The sequence below is a fragment of the Bufo gargarizans genome, chromosome 3 (genome assembly GCF_014858855.1).
Source record: "Bufo gargarizans isolate SCDJY-AF-19 chromosome 3, ASM1485885v1, whole genome shotgun sequence".
Lineage (NCBI taxonomy): Eukaryota > Metazoa > Chordata > Amphibia > Anura > Bufonidae > Bufo > Bufo gargarizans.
The window spans coordinates 59,971,726-59,984,834 of NC_058082.1; the positions used below are offsets into that span (position 1 = coordinate 59,971,726).

The 13,109-nt window shown below is 43.3% G+C and overlaps 1 protein-coding gene across 1 annotated transcript in view; it reads right to left on the minus strand.

Annotated features, from left to right (window-relative positions):
* Positions 1-13,109, minus strand: part of LOC122932726 (keratin, type II cytoskeletal 80-like) — a 61,830-nt gene that overhangs the window by 18,937 nt on the left and 29,784 nt on the right. Inside the window, exons 3-6 of the mRNA XM_044287314.1 lie at positions 9,653-9,713; positions 3,532-3,627; positions 1,969-2,133; positions 447-572 (exon numbers count right to left, since the gene is read on the minus strand). Coding sequence (XP_044143249.1) covers positions 447-572; positions 1,969-2,133; positions 3,532-3,627; positions 9,653-9,713 — 448 coding nt within the window. The remainder of the gene's footprint in view (positions 1-446; positions 573-1,968; positions 2,134-3,531; positions 3,628-9,652; positions 9,714-13,109) is intronic.

Consider the following 13,109-nt stretch of genomic DNA (forward strand, 5'->3'; position numbering starts at 1 on the left):
AGTTGAAGGGGTTTTCCATCAGTGTTGCTGAAGATCTCTGGATTTTAACATACCATATTTTTTGATGGGGTGTCAGTTGTACCCTTATTTTAACTGTACAAATGCTCCTGAATCTTGACTCTTTGGAGACCTCACATCCTTGCGGTTCATGTGTCTTGCCTCTAAGGGTCCATTCACATGTCCGTAGAATGACCCATTCATTCTCAACGGTGACGGAAAGGATGGGGACAGCACACATTGTGCTGTCCACATCCGCATTTCCGCTCCGCGCCTCTGTACTTCCGGTCCGCGGCTTCCGAAAAAAATAGAACATGTCCTATTCTTGTCCGCAATAGTGGACAAGAATAGGCATTTCTATAGGGGTGCCGGCCCGGTGTATTGCGGATCCGCAATTTGTAGATCCGCAATACACTACGGGCATGTGAATGGACCCTTAAAGTGATTACCTGGTTCTGGATGGTTAGGACCTCTGACCTCAGCCTCTGGATCTTGCTGTTGAGCTGTGTGATATGACTGCGGTTGTTCTCCAGCTCTACCTCATAACGTCCAGCTTGCTTTACCCCTTGCTGTAACTAAAAAAGGGAAGACATTACAGTTTTCTCTCTGATAAATCTGATAAAACCATGCAAGTCTTAGGCTGGGTTCACATCACGTGCTTCCCATCCTTTTAATGTATATGTTAAACAGATGCGATACAGTGGCATCCATTCACCATAGAATTTCATTGTAAAAAAAGTATACATTTTTTTACTGGACTGTGCAGGATACACGAATGTGGTGTGCTGCGTTTTTTATCCTTCTTTTTTTGTAACGTCAAACAGAGGCATAAAATGTGATGTGAAGATGTGACTCAAAAACATTACACATTTAGGCTACATTCAGACAGCTGTAGTGTTTTGAGGTTCAAAAATTGTGGAACTGCCAAACACTGATACCGGCCGTGTGCGCTCCACATTTTGCGGACCGCACATGGCTGGTGCTATGATAGAAATGCCTAGAATAGGACATGCTTTATATTTTTTGCGTGGCCACGGAGCGGAACTATGGATGTGGAAAGCACACGATGAGCTATCCGCATCTTTTGCGGCCCCATTAAAATGAATTGGTCCACGCCCATTCAGCAAAATTGCGGAATGGATGTGGACCCATTCATACGGTTGTCTGAATGAGCCCTTTGAATAATAATAATAATCTTTATTTATATAGCGCCAACATATTCCGCTGAGCTTTACAATCAGCGGGTACATTTCACTTTTATATTTTACATGCAGCATGTGGTGCGTGACATTAAGATCGTCATGCGCCATTGCCTCTTATGATTGTCGATGGGGCCACAAAGTGACGCACAACTGGCTGTAACTGCACAACACAACAGTCACAAAAATCCAGCCCTGTTGGATTTTAGGTCACAAGTCGCACAAGAGTTTGTCAATATACACCGCAATGCAAATGGCATACGGCTTTGAATATGTTTTTACATCGAAATCAGGCTCTAAAACTGTCGGTTACAATAAGGGTGCATTCCGACGACCGCATTTTTGGGTCCGCAAAATTGCGGAACGTGTGTGGACCCATTCATTTCAATGGGGCCGCAAAAGATGCAGACCGCACACAGTGCACTGTCCGCATCCTTATTTACATTCCGCGGCCTCACAGAAAAGATAGAGCATGTCCTATTCGGACAAGAATAGGCATTTCTGTCATAAGGGCAGGCTACATTCACATGGCCGTTATCCGTGTTTTGAGGATCCGCAATTTGCAGACTGCAAAACACATACGGTCGTGTGAATGTAGCCTAAGTCGCAGGCGCTCACATGAATGTTTTTGGACAAGCAGCTTTTTCGAGACTTGCTGTTAAGTGACTAATGGCAACATAAGCTGCAGTGTATTATTACTATTGACGGGAAGCAGAAACCACAGCTCGTGTACCACGAAGTTCTCATGTTTTAATGTGCAATAAATCCTTACCTTAATCCTTGAGAGCGATTGTGCCTCTTCTCGACTCCGAGCTACAATGCTCTCATACCGTTCCTTCACCTCCTGTACCACACTCTCCAGGTTTAATGGACAGGAATGGGACATATTCACCAACACTGAAATGTCCCCAGACTCTTCTATGACCTCTTTCAGTTCCTTAGAAAATAAGTAAATGAAGGATGACACCAGTGCACACAACACAACTTACTAATTGTAAGCCACTAAGTGGAATAGATAAAAGATATAGCCAAAATTGGTAACATTTTTCTTCTTAAAGGGACGTGTTATCAGACCTATGACCTACTTATTTAAATCACATTTTATTTGGTAAACACATTTTTAAATAATTTAAAATTATTCTTTTTTAATTTATTTTACAAGTCAATATTTATATTTAAACAAAAAACATAAAATCTTGCAGTTTTCTCACTGGCCGCTAAACCCAATAATAGACGCCATTTCATGGTCTGTACAGATCACTTAACTGCAGTTATCTGCTTATAACATGCAGGATTAGAATGACAAATATCACCTCTGTGTATAGATAACCCAGGATCCAGCATTCCCAATAAGTGATATCACAGCTTATCTATTCCCTCCTGACCTCGGCACAGATGACACACCATGATTAGAAAACTCTCCAATAGAAGTCAATGAGGTCCCCTCCTTAACATTGTGTCTATAGACCATGGGGCTGCCGTAAAGCAATCCCCTAAATGCTTTGTAAATGCTGTTAAGAACGGGTCAGACAAGATGGCCGCCCCATAATCTTGTTCAGGAAACAGAATAAATAAATCTGTGATGAGAAAATAAAAACAGATTAGAAAATAAGAAGATGTGTTACTATCTGGTTTAAACTGGCAGAAAAAAAAAAAAATAGGTGGCACGTTCCCTGTAGTTTTGTGAGAGAAGGAATGTAATTTCACATAGCCTATTGGGAGAAGAGTTGAAAAATGTTGACTCCTATTTGAAGTATGCAGTACAAAGTACAAATCCTCAATATGCAATGAATTCATTTTGATAGTTTCCCACATGATCCCTAACCACACAATGTGATGTTTATAGCTCTCTGCCTGGAGTTACGACCTACAGTTTAGCTTCAGCTTGCTGGTCGAGCATGCTCAGTTCCAGCACAAGGCGTTGTAGGAACCGGGAACTAATGTGAGGGGCTCAGTGAGGGGGTTATAATATGAAATGCACAAGAGGGGAAAGACTGGTTCTTCTGCAGCCAGAGGAATTGAGGGGGAAGAGAGGGAATATATGTCAGCAATGCATGATGGGAAATCTAGTCTTCCACCCACTTGAGCTGCAGCTGAAGCCAAGCCCAATCTTCATGCACATAGGGAGCAAGAGTGTGACAAAAAGATGTAGTATTAGTGTTGTACTGCTGCTTTGTGTGCAAAGACCCTGAAGCCTTCTCTCAGGTTTCTCCACAATAGACCAGACTACCACTTTAATTGTGGACCATTCAACCGTCCATCCATCATGCACTCCTCTGCATATCCATAGTGTACGTAGCATTGTTTATTGACAGAAAGGAGCCCGATAACTTACTTGTTCATAAACTGACTTCAAGAACTCGATGGTCTCACTTAGCTCCCGGAGTTTTGCTTCCAGTTCGGTTCGGTCTAAGCTACAAGTGTCCACATCCTATGTGTGAAAGAAATGTATATGCATTAATATGACTTTACCTCATTGTAACAGCATTCATTTATACACAAGAGCTGCACAACATGGCTGAGGTTGTTAAAGTTAAAGTTAAAGAGAACATTTCATCTGGCAAAAAATTGTGAACTAAGTGTCATGATCTGTACAGCGGCGCCCAGGGAGCTCACTGCACTTACTATTATCCCTGGGCGCCGCTCCGTTCTCCTGCTATGCCCTCCGGTATGTTCGGTCACTTGGTTATAGTAGGCGGAGACTTAGGGGACTTTGTTATAGTAGGAGGAGACTGCCCTTGTTCTCCTGGGCGTCTCCTTCTCCCAGGCTGTGAGCTCTGTGCTGCGATTGGCCAGCGCTACAGCCTGGGAGAAGAAGACGCCCAGGAGAACAAGGGCAGTCTCCTCCTACTATAACAAAGTCCTCTAAGTCTCCGCCTACTATAACCAAGTGACTGAACATACCGGAGGGCATACCGGGAGAACGGAGCGGCGCCCAGGGATAATAGTAAGTTCAGTGAAATCCCTGGGTGCTGCTGTACAGATCATGATACTTAGTTAACCATTTTTTGCCAGATGAAAGGTCCTCTTTAAGACTTATTTGCGACCACATATTTTTTTCTTTTACCAAAACTTGTTGAAAGTGGGACTCTTGCCGATTACCATCAATCAGAATTCATTTCTTATTTTTCAGCGACCATTTTTAAAATGAGAAGTGTAAGTTGACTGACTGCTGTAATCATCTGCCCCACTTTTTCTTTACACCAATCTTGATAAATCTCCTCTAGTTTTGATGTCTATGGAGTATAGTTATTTTTATGCATATTAGATTGTAATCTATTAGATAGATAGCTATTCGATAGGTCGCTGGTAATTGGAGCGTGGTGGCGGATGATTATTACACAATGGTAATCATATTGCCATTACATGATGCAGTTAACCCTTCCCAATTTCACAACCTGACAAGAATGATACCAATTATACTTGTGAAATCATCCCCACTACGATGACATTTTGTAAGTTTTTGGATGAGTAAGGCATTGCTGTGCCAAATGAACATATAGTCTACCTGCTTGTAAACTAAAAAACTGAATCATGAAATGTGCTCAGTCAATGTAGGCAATAATAACCTTTGGCTGTATCATTATTTGCCAATGTCTTTTCATTACTAATGTTAATTCACATGAATAATCTTTATCATTAAAAGGGTGGTCCACTCCTATTATGTTTGAGGTCTATCCACAGGATAGACGATCAGTATCTGTTCAGTGCAGGTCTGACGATCAGCTGCTCTGGAGTAGCTCTGGCACCAGTACCCCATAACTCTGCCCATTGTGACCGCTACCACACAGCTCTGTCTATTGTGTAGTTGATGGAGCGGCACTACTCATTCACTTCCAGGGAAGCAGCGCTGCAATACCCAGATGATCCACAGGACCCCTAATGATCAGATATTGATAGCCTATCCTGAGGATAGGGCTTCAATATAAAATGAGTGGACAAGCCCTGTAATGGAGATCCATACACATACATATAGTCATAAGATATACTTTTATCTAATATAGAAATGTATCCAGAACATTCAGTAGAAAGACGATTGCGCTTATAAGAGCACAGAGCCTCATATATCCCGCCCTATTATCACTTTATTTCTTATGGACCTGTAATAGGGAAGTAGATCATACAAAAGTATGAGGCCTTATGGAACCTCCATAGCCTAATATTTTATAAAAAAAAGTTCTGTCGTGGCATGCTCTGTTGGAGTCTGTATGTACAAAGCTATTTTCCTTTAGAAGTAATGCTTAGAGGGTAAGATAACTCCATTTGCGTGGCACCCGATGGAGCATGGTACCCCCACAGTAGTACATAGTTAAAAGGGGTTTGTCTGAGATTTTCATATTGATGACCTATCCTCAGGATAGGACATCAATATTAGATCAACAGGGTTCCAACACCCAAGAACCCGGCCAATCAGCTTATTAATGAGGCCGCGGTGCTCTGGCGTACACCGCAGCCTCTTCTTAGGCCAGTGATATCCTGTTCATCTGTCATGTGGCCTGGGTGCAGCTCAATCCCATTCAAGTGAATGCAGCTGACCTGCGATACCAGGCATAGCCGCTAACCAACTGAATGGCAGGGGTCCTGGGTGTCAGACCTCTACTGATCTAATACTGATGACCTATCCTGAGGATAGGTTATCCATCTCAGAATCTCAGGAAACCTCTTCAAACTGTCCTCTGTGTCCCACCATACGGCCTCCTGTACATAACCCAAATATTTCACCCAGTATCCTAGTGTCTGAAGTGGGAATACCACTTTAAATATGTACATAAATGTGGTTACACAATCCATAAGTGTTACTGTAGATGGGAGTGTACACATACTTAAATGTTGGCTTTAAATCAAACTGATTTTCCGGTAATTGACTATATTATTATATATTATAAGCATGGTACCTGTGCAAGCTAAGAATGTTCTGTAAAAAACAATTTTTTTTTTTTACATTTATCCAATATTTGTCTACAGCAAACATATGCCACAATGCTTGTAGATATGTATTCACTAACATGAGGGCCGTCCCAAATGTTTTTTCCAATCTAATTTCCCATTCTCGTGCATACACCCAATCGGTGACTGATTTCGTAAGAAGTCACTTAACTGAGTGATTTTTGGAGTATGGGATGAAAACAATGACTCCTGGGCTCTAATGTTAACTTCTCGGGCTGGCCATGCGTATGAGGTGCCCTTTAGTGGAACTCTTGTTCAATTGTACAGCAATCTATCCCAATCCCCCCGCCCCATCTATATGTGCTCTGAAAAGGGAGTGCACAGATAAAAGGGTTGTCCAGGATTTTGATATTGATGGCCTATCGTCACTATCAATATCAGATTGGCGGGGGTCTGAAACCTCACACCCCCAGGGATCAGGCGTTTATTTGGAGCTCTGTCTCTTTAAGTTGCACTGCAACTTGTGTATTGGGAGAAGTTGGCAACTGCAGCGCTGCTCCCATTAAAGTGAGTGGAAGCAGGTCTGCAGTTGTCAACTCCATCAACTACAGAAAGGACAGAGCTGTGCAGTTCTGGCACTGAAGCTACAAGGTAACAACTGATAAGCAGGGCTGCAGGGCGTTGGACCCCCACTGATCCGATATTTATGGCCTATCCTGCGGATAGGCCATTAATGTCAAAATTACAGACAACCCCTTTAAGCCATTGACATATACCTCTGTGTTGGCTTAACTCCCTGAGGAAAAAAGGTATGGAGCATATTGAAATCCCAAATCCAGTCTCTACGTAATCTAATGTGTATTGCCAGCTTAAAGCAGTTGTGTACTATATATTTGTTAAAACAACATACCACTCCTTAAAGGGATTATTCAATAGTAAAAATACCCCCGTCACCCGCGATGCTGGGGAAGCTGGTCACCGTGGTCTGCTATTGGCTGCTCCCCCCCATCGGCGGATGTTTTGATCCACGCGGCGGGGAGATGCAGCAGTGGCCGTGCAGGGATCCAGGGGCACGAAGGTGCAGGGGACCGGGTAAGTATCGTCTATAGGAGGGGCCCGGGCATTGTGGGGGGTATAAGTACTATTGGATAATTCCTTTAATGCCACCTTCCTTCCAGTCCAGCAGTGTAATTTTATTTTTCTAGAACCCACTGTCCCATTATCGCAGGCCTGGTACAGATAGGCAAAGACCACATTGACAAGGTTCAGTAGATGCTGCCTCGGGCATCGCTTTGATGCTATTCAATCAGTGGACAGCCTCTTTCAGCCACTATGATATCCAACATAAACCAATTATAAGCTTTAGAATAGGTATTCTTATGGGAATCATGCATACATTTTTAGCAATTTCAATAATTTCAAATCAAAAGAATGCACCAACTTTGCATGTTGGAGCAGATATATGGTAGTACTTGTGCCTAGAATCTGTTCAGCCATTACTCAATTTTTCTGGAACACGTTCCTTTTATAGAATATTGCTTTACCTAAAAGTGTTACAATGTACTCCATGCTAAACGTGTTTTTTGGGTCATTTTTCTCTGACACTTTCTTGTCATAATTTGCTCCTTGTCTTGACCTAGTCTAAACCATGCTGAGTCCCATCTGGTTGTCTAAAGGTTTACCAGCTCCAAGGGGGTAAAAAAATAGTGGGCAACAGCAATGGCTTAAGGGTACTTTCACACTTGCGTTAAACTTTTCTAAAAAAAAACAAAACAGATCTTCACAATCTTTGGTGCATTTAAAACATTCACACTTTGTATTACTATTCATAAATATGTCACAAAATAATAATGGCGGAAGCAAAATATTCTGGCTCAAAATACAACACTATTAATAAATCTCCAGCATTGTGCACAGTTGTATGAACTCGCTGTTTGTAGCAGAACTGCCCAATAATTTAATGTGTATGGGGAGCTCCCAACTCTTCCTGATCAACGATGTCTGGAATAAAAAGATCGGGGCATGTTGAATTTCAGCTGCCTCTAGGTGTCTAGCAGCAGCTTTCTCTTCTCTCCCCATTGAAAACACACACACACACTACCAAGCATGTACAGTATGTGTATGGGTGGAAGGTTGGGAGAAATATCTGAACGGCTATGGAAGGTGTATGGGCAACCTAAATGGGTTGTCTCACCTGGAACATTCGCTAGAATATGCCACCAATGTCAGATAGTTGTGGGTCCCACCTGAAGGACCTGCATGTAGTTTTATAATAAAGCTCCCAAAAAGCACACCGTAGATGCGTGGCCACCCTCCATACATTTCTATGGGAGTGCCAAAAATACCAGTGCTCTGGCTCGCCTATTTCTGGCAGCTTTGTAGAAGTGAATGGAGCTGTGGCAATGCGCTCTCTGTTCATTTCCATGCTGCTCAGCTATTTTTGGTGCTTCCATGGAAAAAAATAGACGGGGGCAGCACATGAAAAGTGTGTTATCCCAAACTTTTGGTGCTTTGTTCTAGAGATAGGTGCAGGTCCCAGAGGTGGCACTCACACCTAACATTTGTGGGATATACCAGAAGAATCTGGTAACAGCTCCTTATAAGTTCAGTATAATGAAGTACACATCACTGTGGCATGATGCCACCATCTCTGGTATCACTGTCTATAGCCCATCATCTATATACCAGTTTTCAAAGGACACTAGAGGCTTGTTAGTAAGCATTGACTGGTAGAACTGGTCTGACTCTAATGTTGGCAACTTTACTAGATGCTCCTACTGATAACATTGGCCTGACAGTATAAAATGTTGTATCTCCACTTGAATAATGGTCAAAATATTCTGAATTTACTGCTACATTCTTCTTTGTATACATGTTCAGTACATTTTATAACATTTTATACTAAATTCGTTACCTGCATATATTACGTTTTATAAAGACAGTTGTCCCACAATAGACAATGACCTCCCCGATCAGAAGAGCAGGGGTCCAGAGTGCCTTATTTCTTTTCAATGTATGATGTATGATTGCAGTGAGTTTGAGTGGAGCAATGGTCAAGGATTCTCTGACGCTCCATTCAATTTCTATGGGTCTGAACGAAACATCTAAATACAGTGCTTGTCTGTTTCTGTCAGTATTATAGACAATGTATAGAGCAGTAGTGCGCGGTATAATGAGTGTTTGAGAAGTTGGAAAAGGCCCTTATGTGACCCTTCTCAGCTGCTAAGAAGTGCTTAGAGGCCTGTGTTTGCATACAGTATGGGTAATCTGTTGACCCTCAAACCAGGGGATGTCCAGGATTAGGAAAAAATGGCTGTTTTCTTTCAAAAAACACCACCACGTCTGTCTGCAGGTTGTGTATGGTATACAGTTTACCCTCATTCACTCCAGCCGGTGGAGCTGAGCTGCAATACCAGACACAACCCATGGACAGGTGTGGTGCTGTGCTTAGAAGAAAGCATACATTTTTTCCTAATCTTGGACTTCGTCTGGTGATAGGTGCTATCTAACCCTTTGAAAACATGTTGTTTAGAATGGGATTTAACTATCTATAGTAGTAATACTATTACCTTTTTCAGTGTCACAAAAGCATGTTCCGAGTCATTACGTACACACAACTGCTCTTCAAACCTAGGAGGCAAGAACAGAATATACGTAGTTATACATACAAAAACTACAGAAAAGGAAGGAGCTGTGCAGTTCTTGCCCACTGGTGCCAGAGCTACTGCAGCTACTGTAGAAAAGCTGATCTTCAGGGGTGCCGAACATATATTCGTGGCCTATCCTGAAAACAGGATATGTCAATATTAAAGTACTGTAAAACCCTTTTAACATGTGCAGATCATAAAGATAAGATCATTGTCAGTGGATTCAGAATCTGTAACAAGTTAGAGAGGTTCTCCTAGACTGGTAATTGTCAGGGGGCTGGTCATGGTGTAAAAGTAAAAAAAAATTCACTTGTTCAGAGTCTACCACTTTGGGTCCCCACTGGACCAGAAGTGTGATAGATTGGCTACTCACGTACCTGAGACCATAGACCTGCTGACAGCGGTGACGTGAGTGTAGACAGCATGTTACATTCTTGGACCGGGAAGGGACTGAAGCAGTGGAAACAAGACCTTGGCACTGGACTCAGAATGCTCTAGAGTGAATCATAATTTTTTTACTTTTACACTGTGACTGTCCCCTGACCACGGCTTTCCTATCTCAGGGCTCTTTCACACTTGCGTTCTTCTGTTCCGGCATAGAGTTCCGTCGTCGGGGCTCTATGCCGGAAGAATCCTGATCAGGATTATCCCCATGCATTCTGAATGGAGAGAAATCCGTTCAGGATGCATCAGGATGTCTTCAGTTCCGGACCGGAACGTTTTTCGGCCGGAGAAGATACCGCAGCATGCTGCGCTTTTTGCTCCGGCCAAAAATCCTGAAGACTTGCCGCAAGGCCGGATCCGGAATTAATGCCTATTGAAAGGCATTAATCCGGATCCGGCCTTAAGCTAAACGTCGTTTCGGTGCATTGCCGGATCCGACGTTTAGCTTTTTCTGAATGGTTACCATGGCTGCCGGGACGCTAAAGTCCCGGCAGCCATGGTAAAGTGTAGTGGGGAGCGGGGGAGCAGTATACTTACAGTCCGTGCGGCTCCCCGGGCGCTCCAGAGTGACGTCAGGGCGCCCCAAGCGCATGGATGATGTGATCGCATGGCACGTCATCCATGCGCATGGGGCACTCTGACGTCATTCTGGAGCGCCCGGGGAGCCACACGGATGGTAAGTATACTGCTCCCCTGCTCCCCACTACTACTATGGCAACCAGGACTTCAATAGCGTCCTGGCTGCCATAGTAACACTGAACGCATTTTGAAGACTGATCCGTCTTCAAATGCTTTCCGTTCACTTGCGTTTTTCCGGATCCAGCGTGTAATTCCGGCAAATGGAGTACACGACGGATTCGGACAACGCAAGTGTGAAAGAGGCCTCAGAGAGCCCCTTTAATGACCCCCAATGTCTAATGTTGGAGAAAACAAGGTTCAGCATTTTGCATTTTAAAGGAACACTAAAACTTAAAATGAATAGTAAAAACATATAATCTTGCCCACTCAGTTAAGGCTAGTTTCACACTAGCGGCATCCTTCTCCGGCAGGCTATTCCGCTCCAGCCACATTGACTATAATGGGGGTGGGCTGGAGTTCCGGCCGCCTCTATGCATGACCTCCTACTACGAATGCTGCCAATAGTGTGAAAGCTGGATTTACACAGGCCAACTGAGCAGCCGATTGTTAGGAAGGAAGCGTTCCTTCCCAACAGTCCGCTGCTCGCTCAGTAAAGGAGAGTGCTGCATTTACATACAGTGATCTCCTTCACTGTACGGGGATGAAGGATTGCGATCTCTCGTCCTTTATACAGAATCGTGGTTTCTGAGCAGCAGATCGCTGTTTAGACAGCACAATCTGCTGCCCAAAAGCCATGATCGGTGGTGCCTGCATTAACGAAAGGATCACCCAATGAACAAGTGTTTAGCTCGTTCATTGGGTGATTGGTGGCGTATGTTGTCCTGATAATTTGCCCGATTCTTCCGGCCGTGTAAATATACCTGTGCCTGTGCCGTGTATTAGTCTGCAGAATTTTCTGCATGTTACTGAATCAGTCTTGTAAAACTCCCTGATGACAGGTTTAATCTTTTTCTGGTCAGTTTCATTGTAGAATAGGAAAAGGCTGAGAGGGCATGGCTGATCCAAGAAGGTGGATCTAAACAATCTTTTTGTCCTGCTGCAGACATAGCAGGGGGGAGTCTCTTGCTCTAGCCAGTTGTCTTACAACCAGACTCAAGACGCTGAGAAGGAAGAGGGAGCATGGCTGAGCTCTTGGGACACATAAAGAAGATTTGGCACATAGGGAAGGTTTTTAACCTGGTCTCAGCTCTCTAAGACACACTGTTCTGGAGATATTCCCATAAATATATATTAGCCAATAGGAGCTCGCAGCTCCATTCCCATACTAACTGCCATTCACACAGTCACATGACCCATATTATCCAATTGAAACTTTCAGGTCCTTTAGCCTTGACATACACATTTACACCAGGTTTCCATAACAACTCAGCCATTTTTTGTCAAGTGGGACCGGGTGCAGCGGGAGGGACACTCTTAAAAGAGAGGTGCTCTGTGCAGGTCAATGTTAAGGGGGCAGGCTGCTGTGCAGGGCACTGTTAAGGGAGTGGGCTGCTGTGGAGGCCAATGTTAAGGAAATTATCGCTGTGAGGGGTCACTGTAAAGGGTGCAGACTACTGTGCAGGTCCGTGTTAAGGCAGCAGGGTACTGTGGAGGTCAATGTTAAGGTGGCGGGGTACTGTGGAGGTCAATGTAAAGGGGGAGAGGTGCTGTAGAGGTCACTGTTAAGGCTCTGTGAAGGTTACTATTAAAGTGGTGGGCCACTTTGCACGTCACCATTAAGGGGACGGCTCTGTGATGGTCGCTTTTAAGGGGGTGGGCCACTGTAGAGGTTACTTTTAAGGGGCCAGGACGTTATTGGGTGACTGTTAAGGGGCAGGCCACTGTGGAGGTCACTGTTAAGGGGGCGGTGTATTTAGGAGGTCATTGTTAAGGGGGTGGACTGCTGTGTAGGTTACTATTAAGGTGGAGAGGTGCTGTAGATGTCACTGTTATGGGGAACACTGTGGATATCTTTTAACTTCACACACAAACATTAAATCAAATATTCGAAATATACCCGTGTGAATCCAGGTCATCCTACTAGTGTGTGTATATATATATATACATATATATATATATATATATATATATATATATACTGTATAAATAAATATATATATATATATATATATATATATATATATACACACACGCACAATTTTTAATGATAGCATGAGACTAAATAGGATTGGGGAAAGGGAAAATATGTTTTTTCATCTTTAGTATCCCTTTAACATGCCTGATCGGGAACCTAGTAATACATATTAGTAAGAACGGCATAATCTTCTGTTATGTCACATATAAAAGTGTTAATATT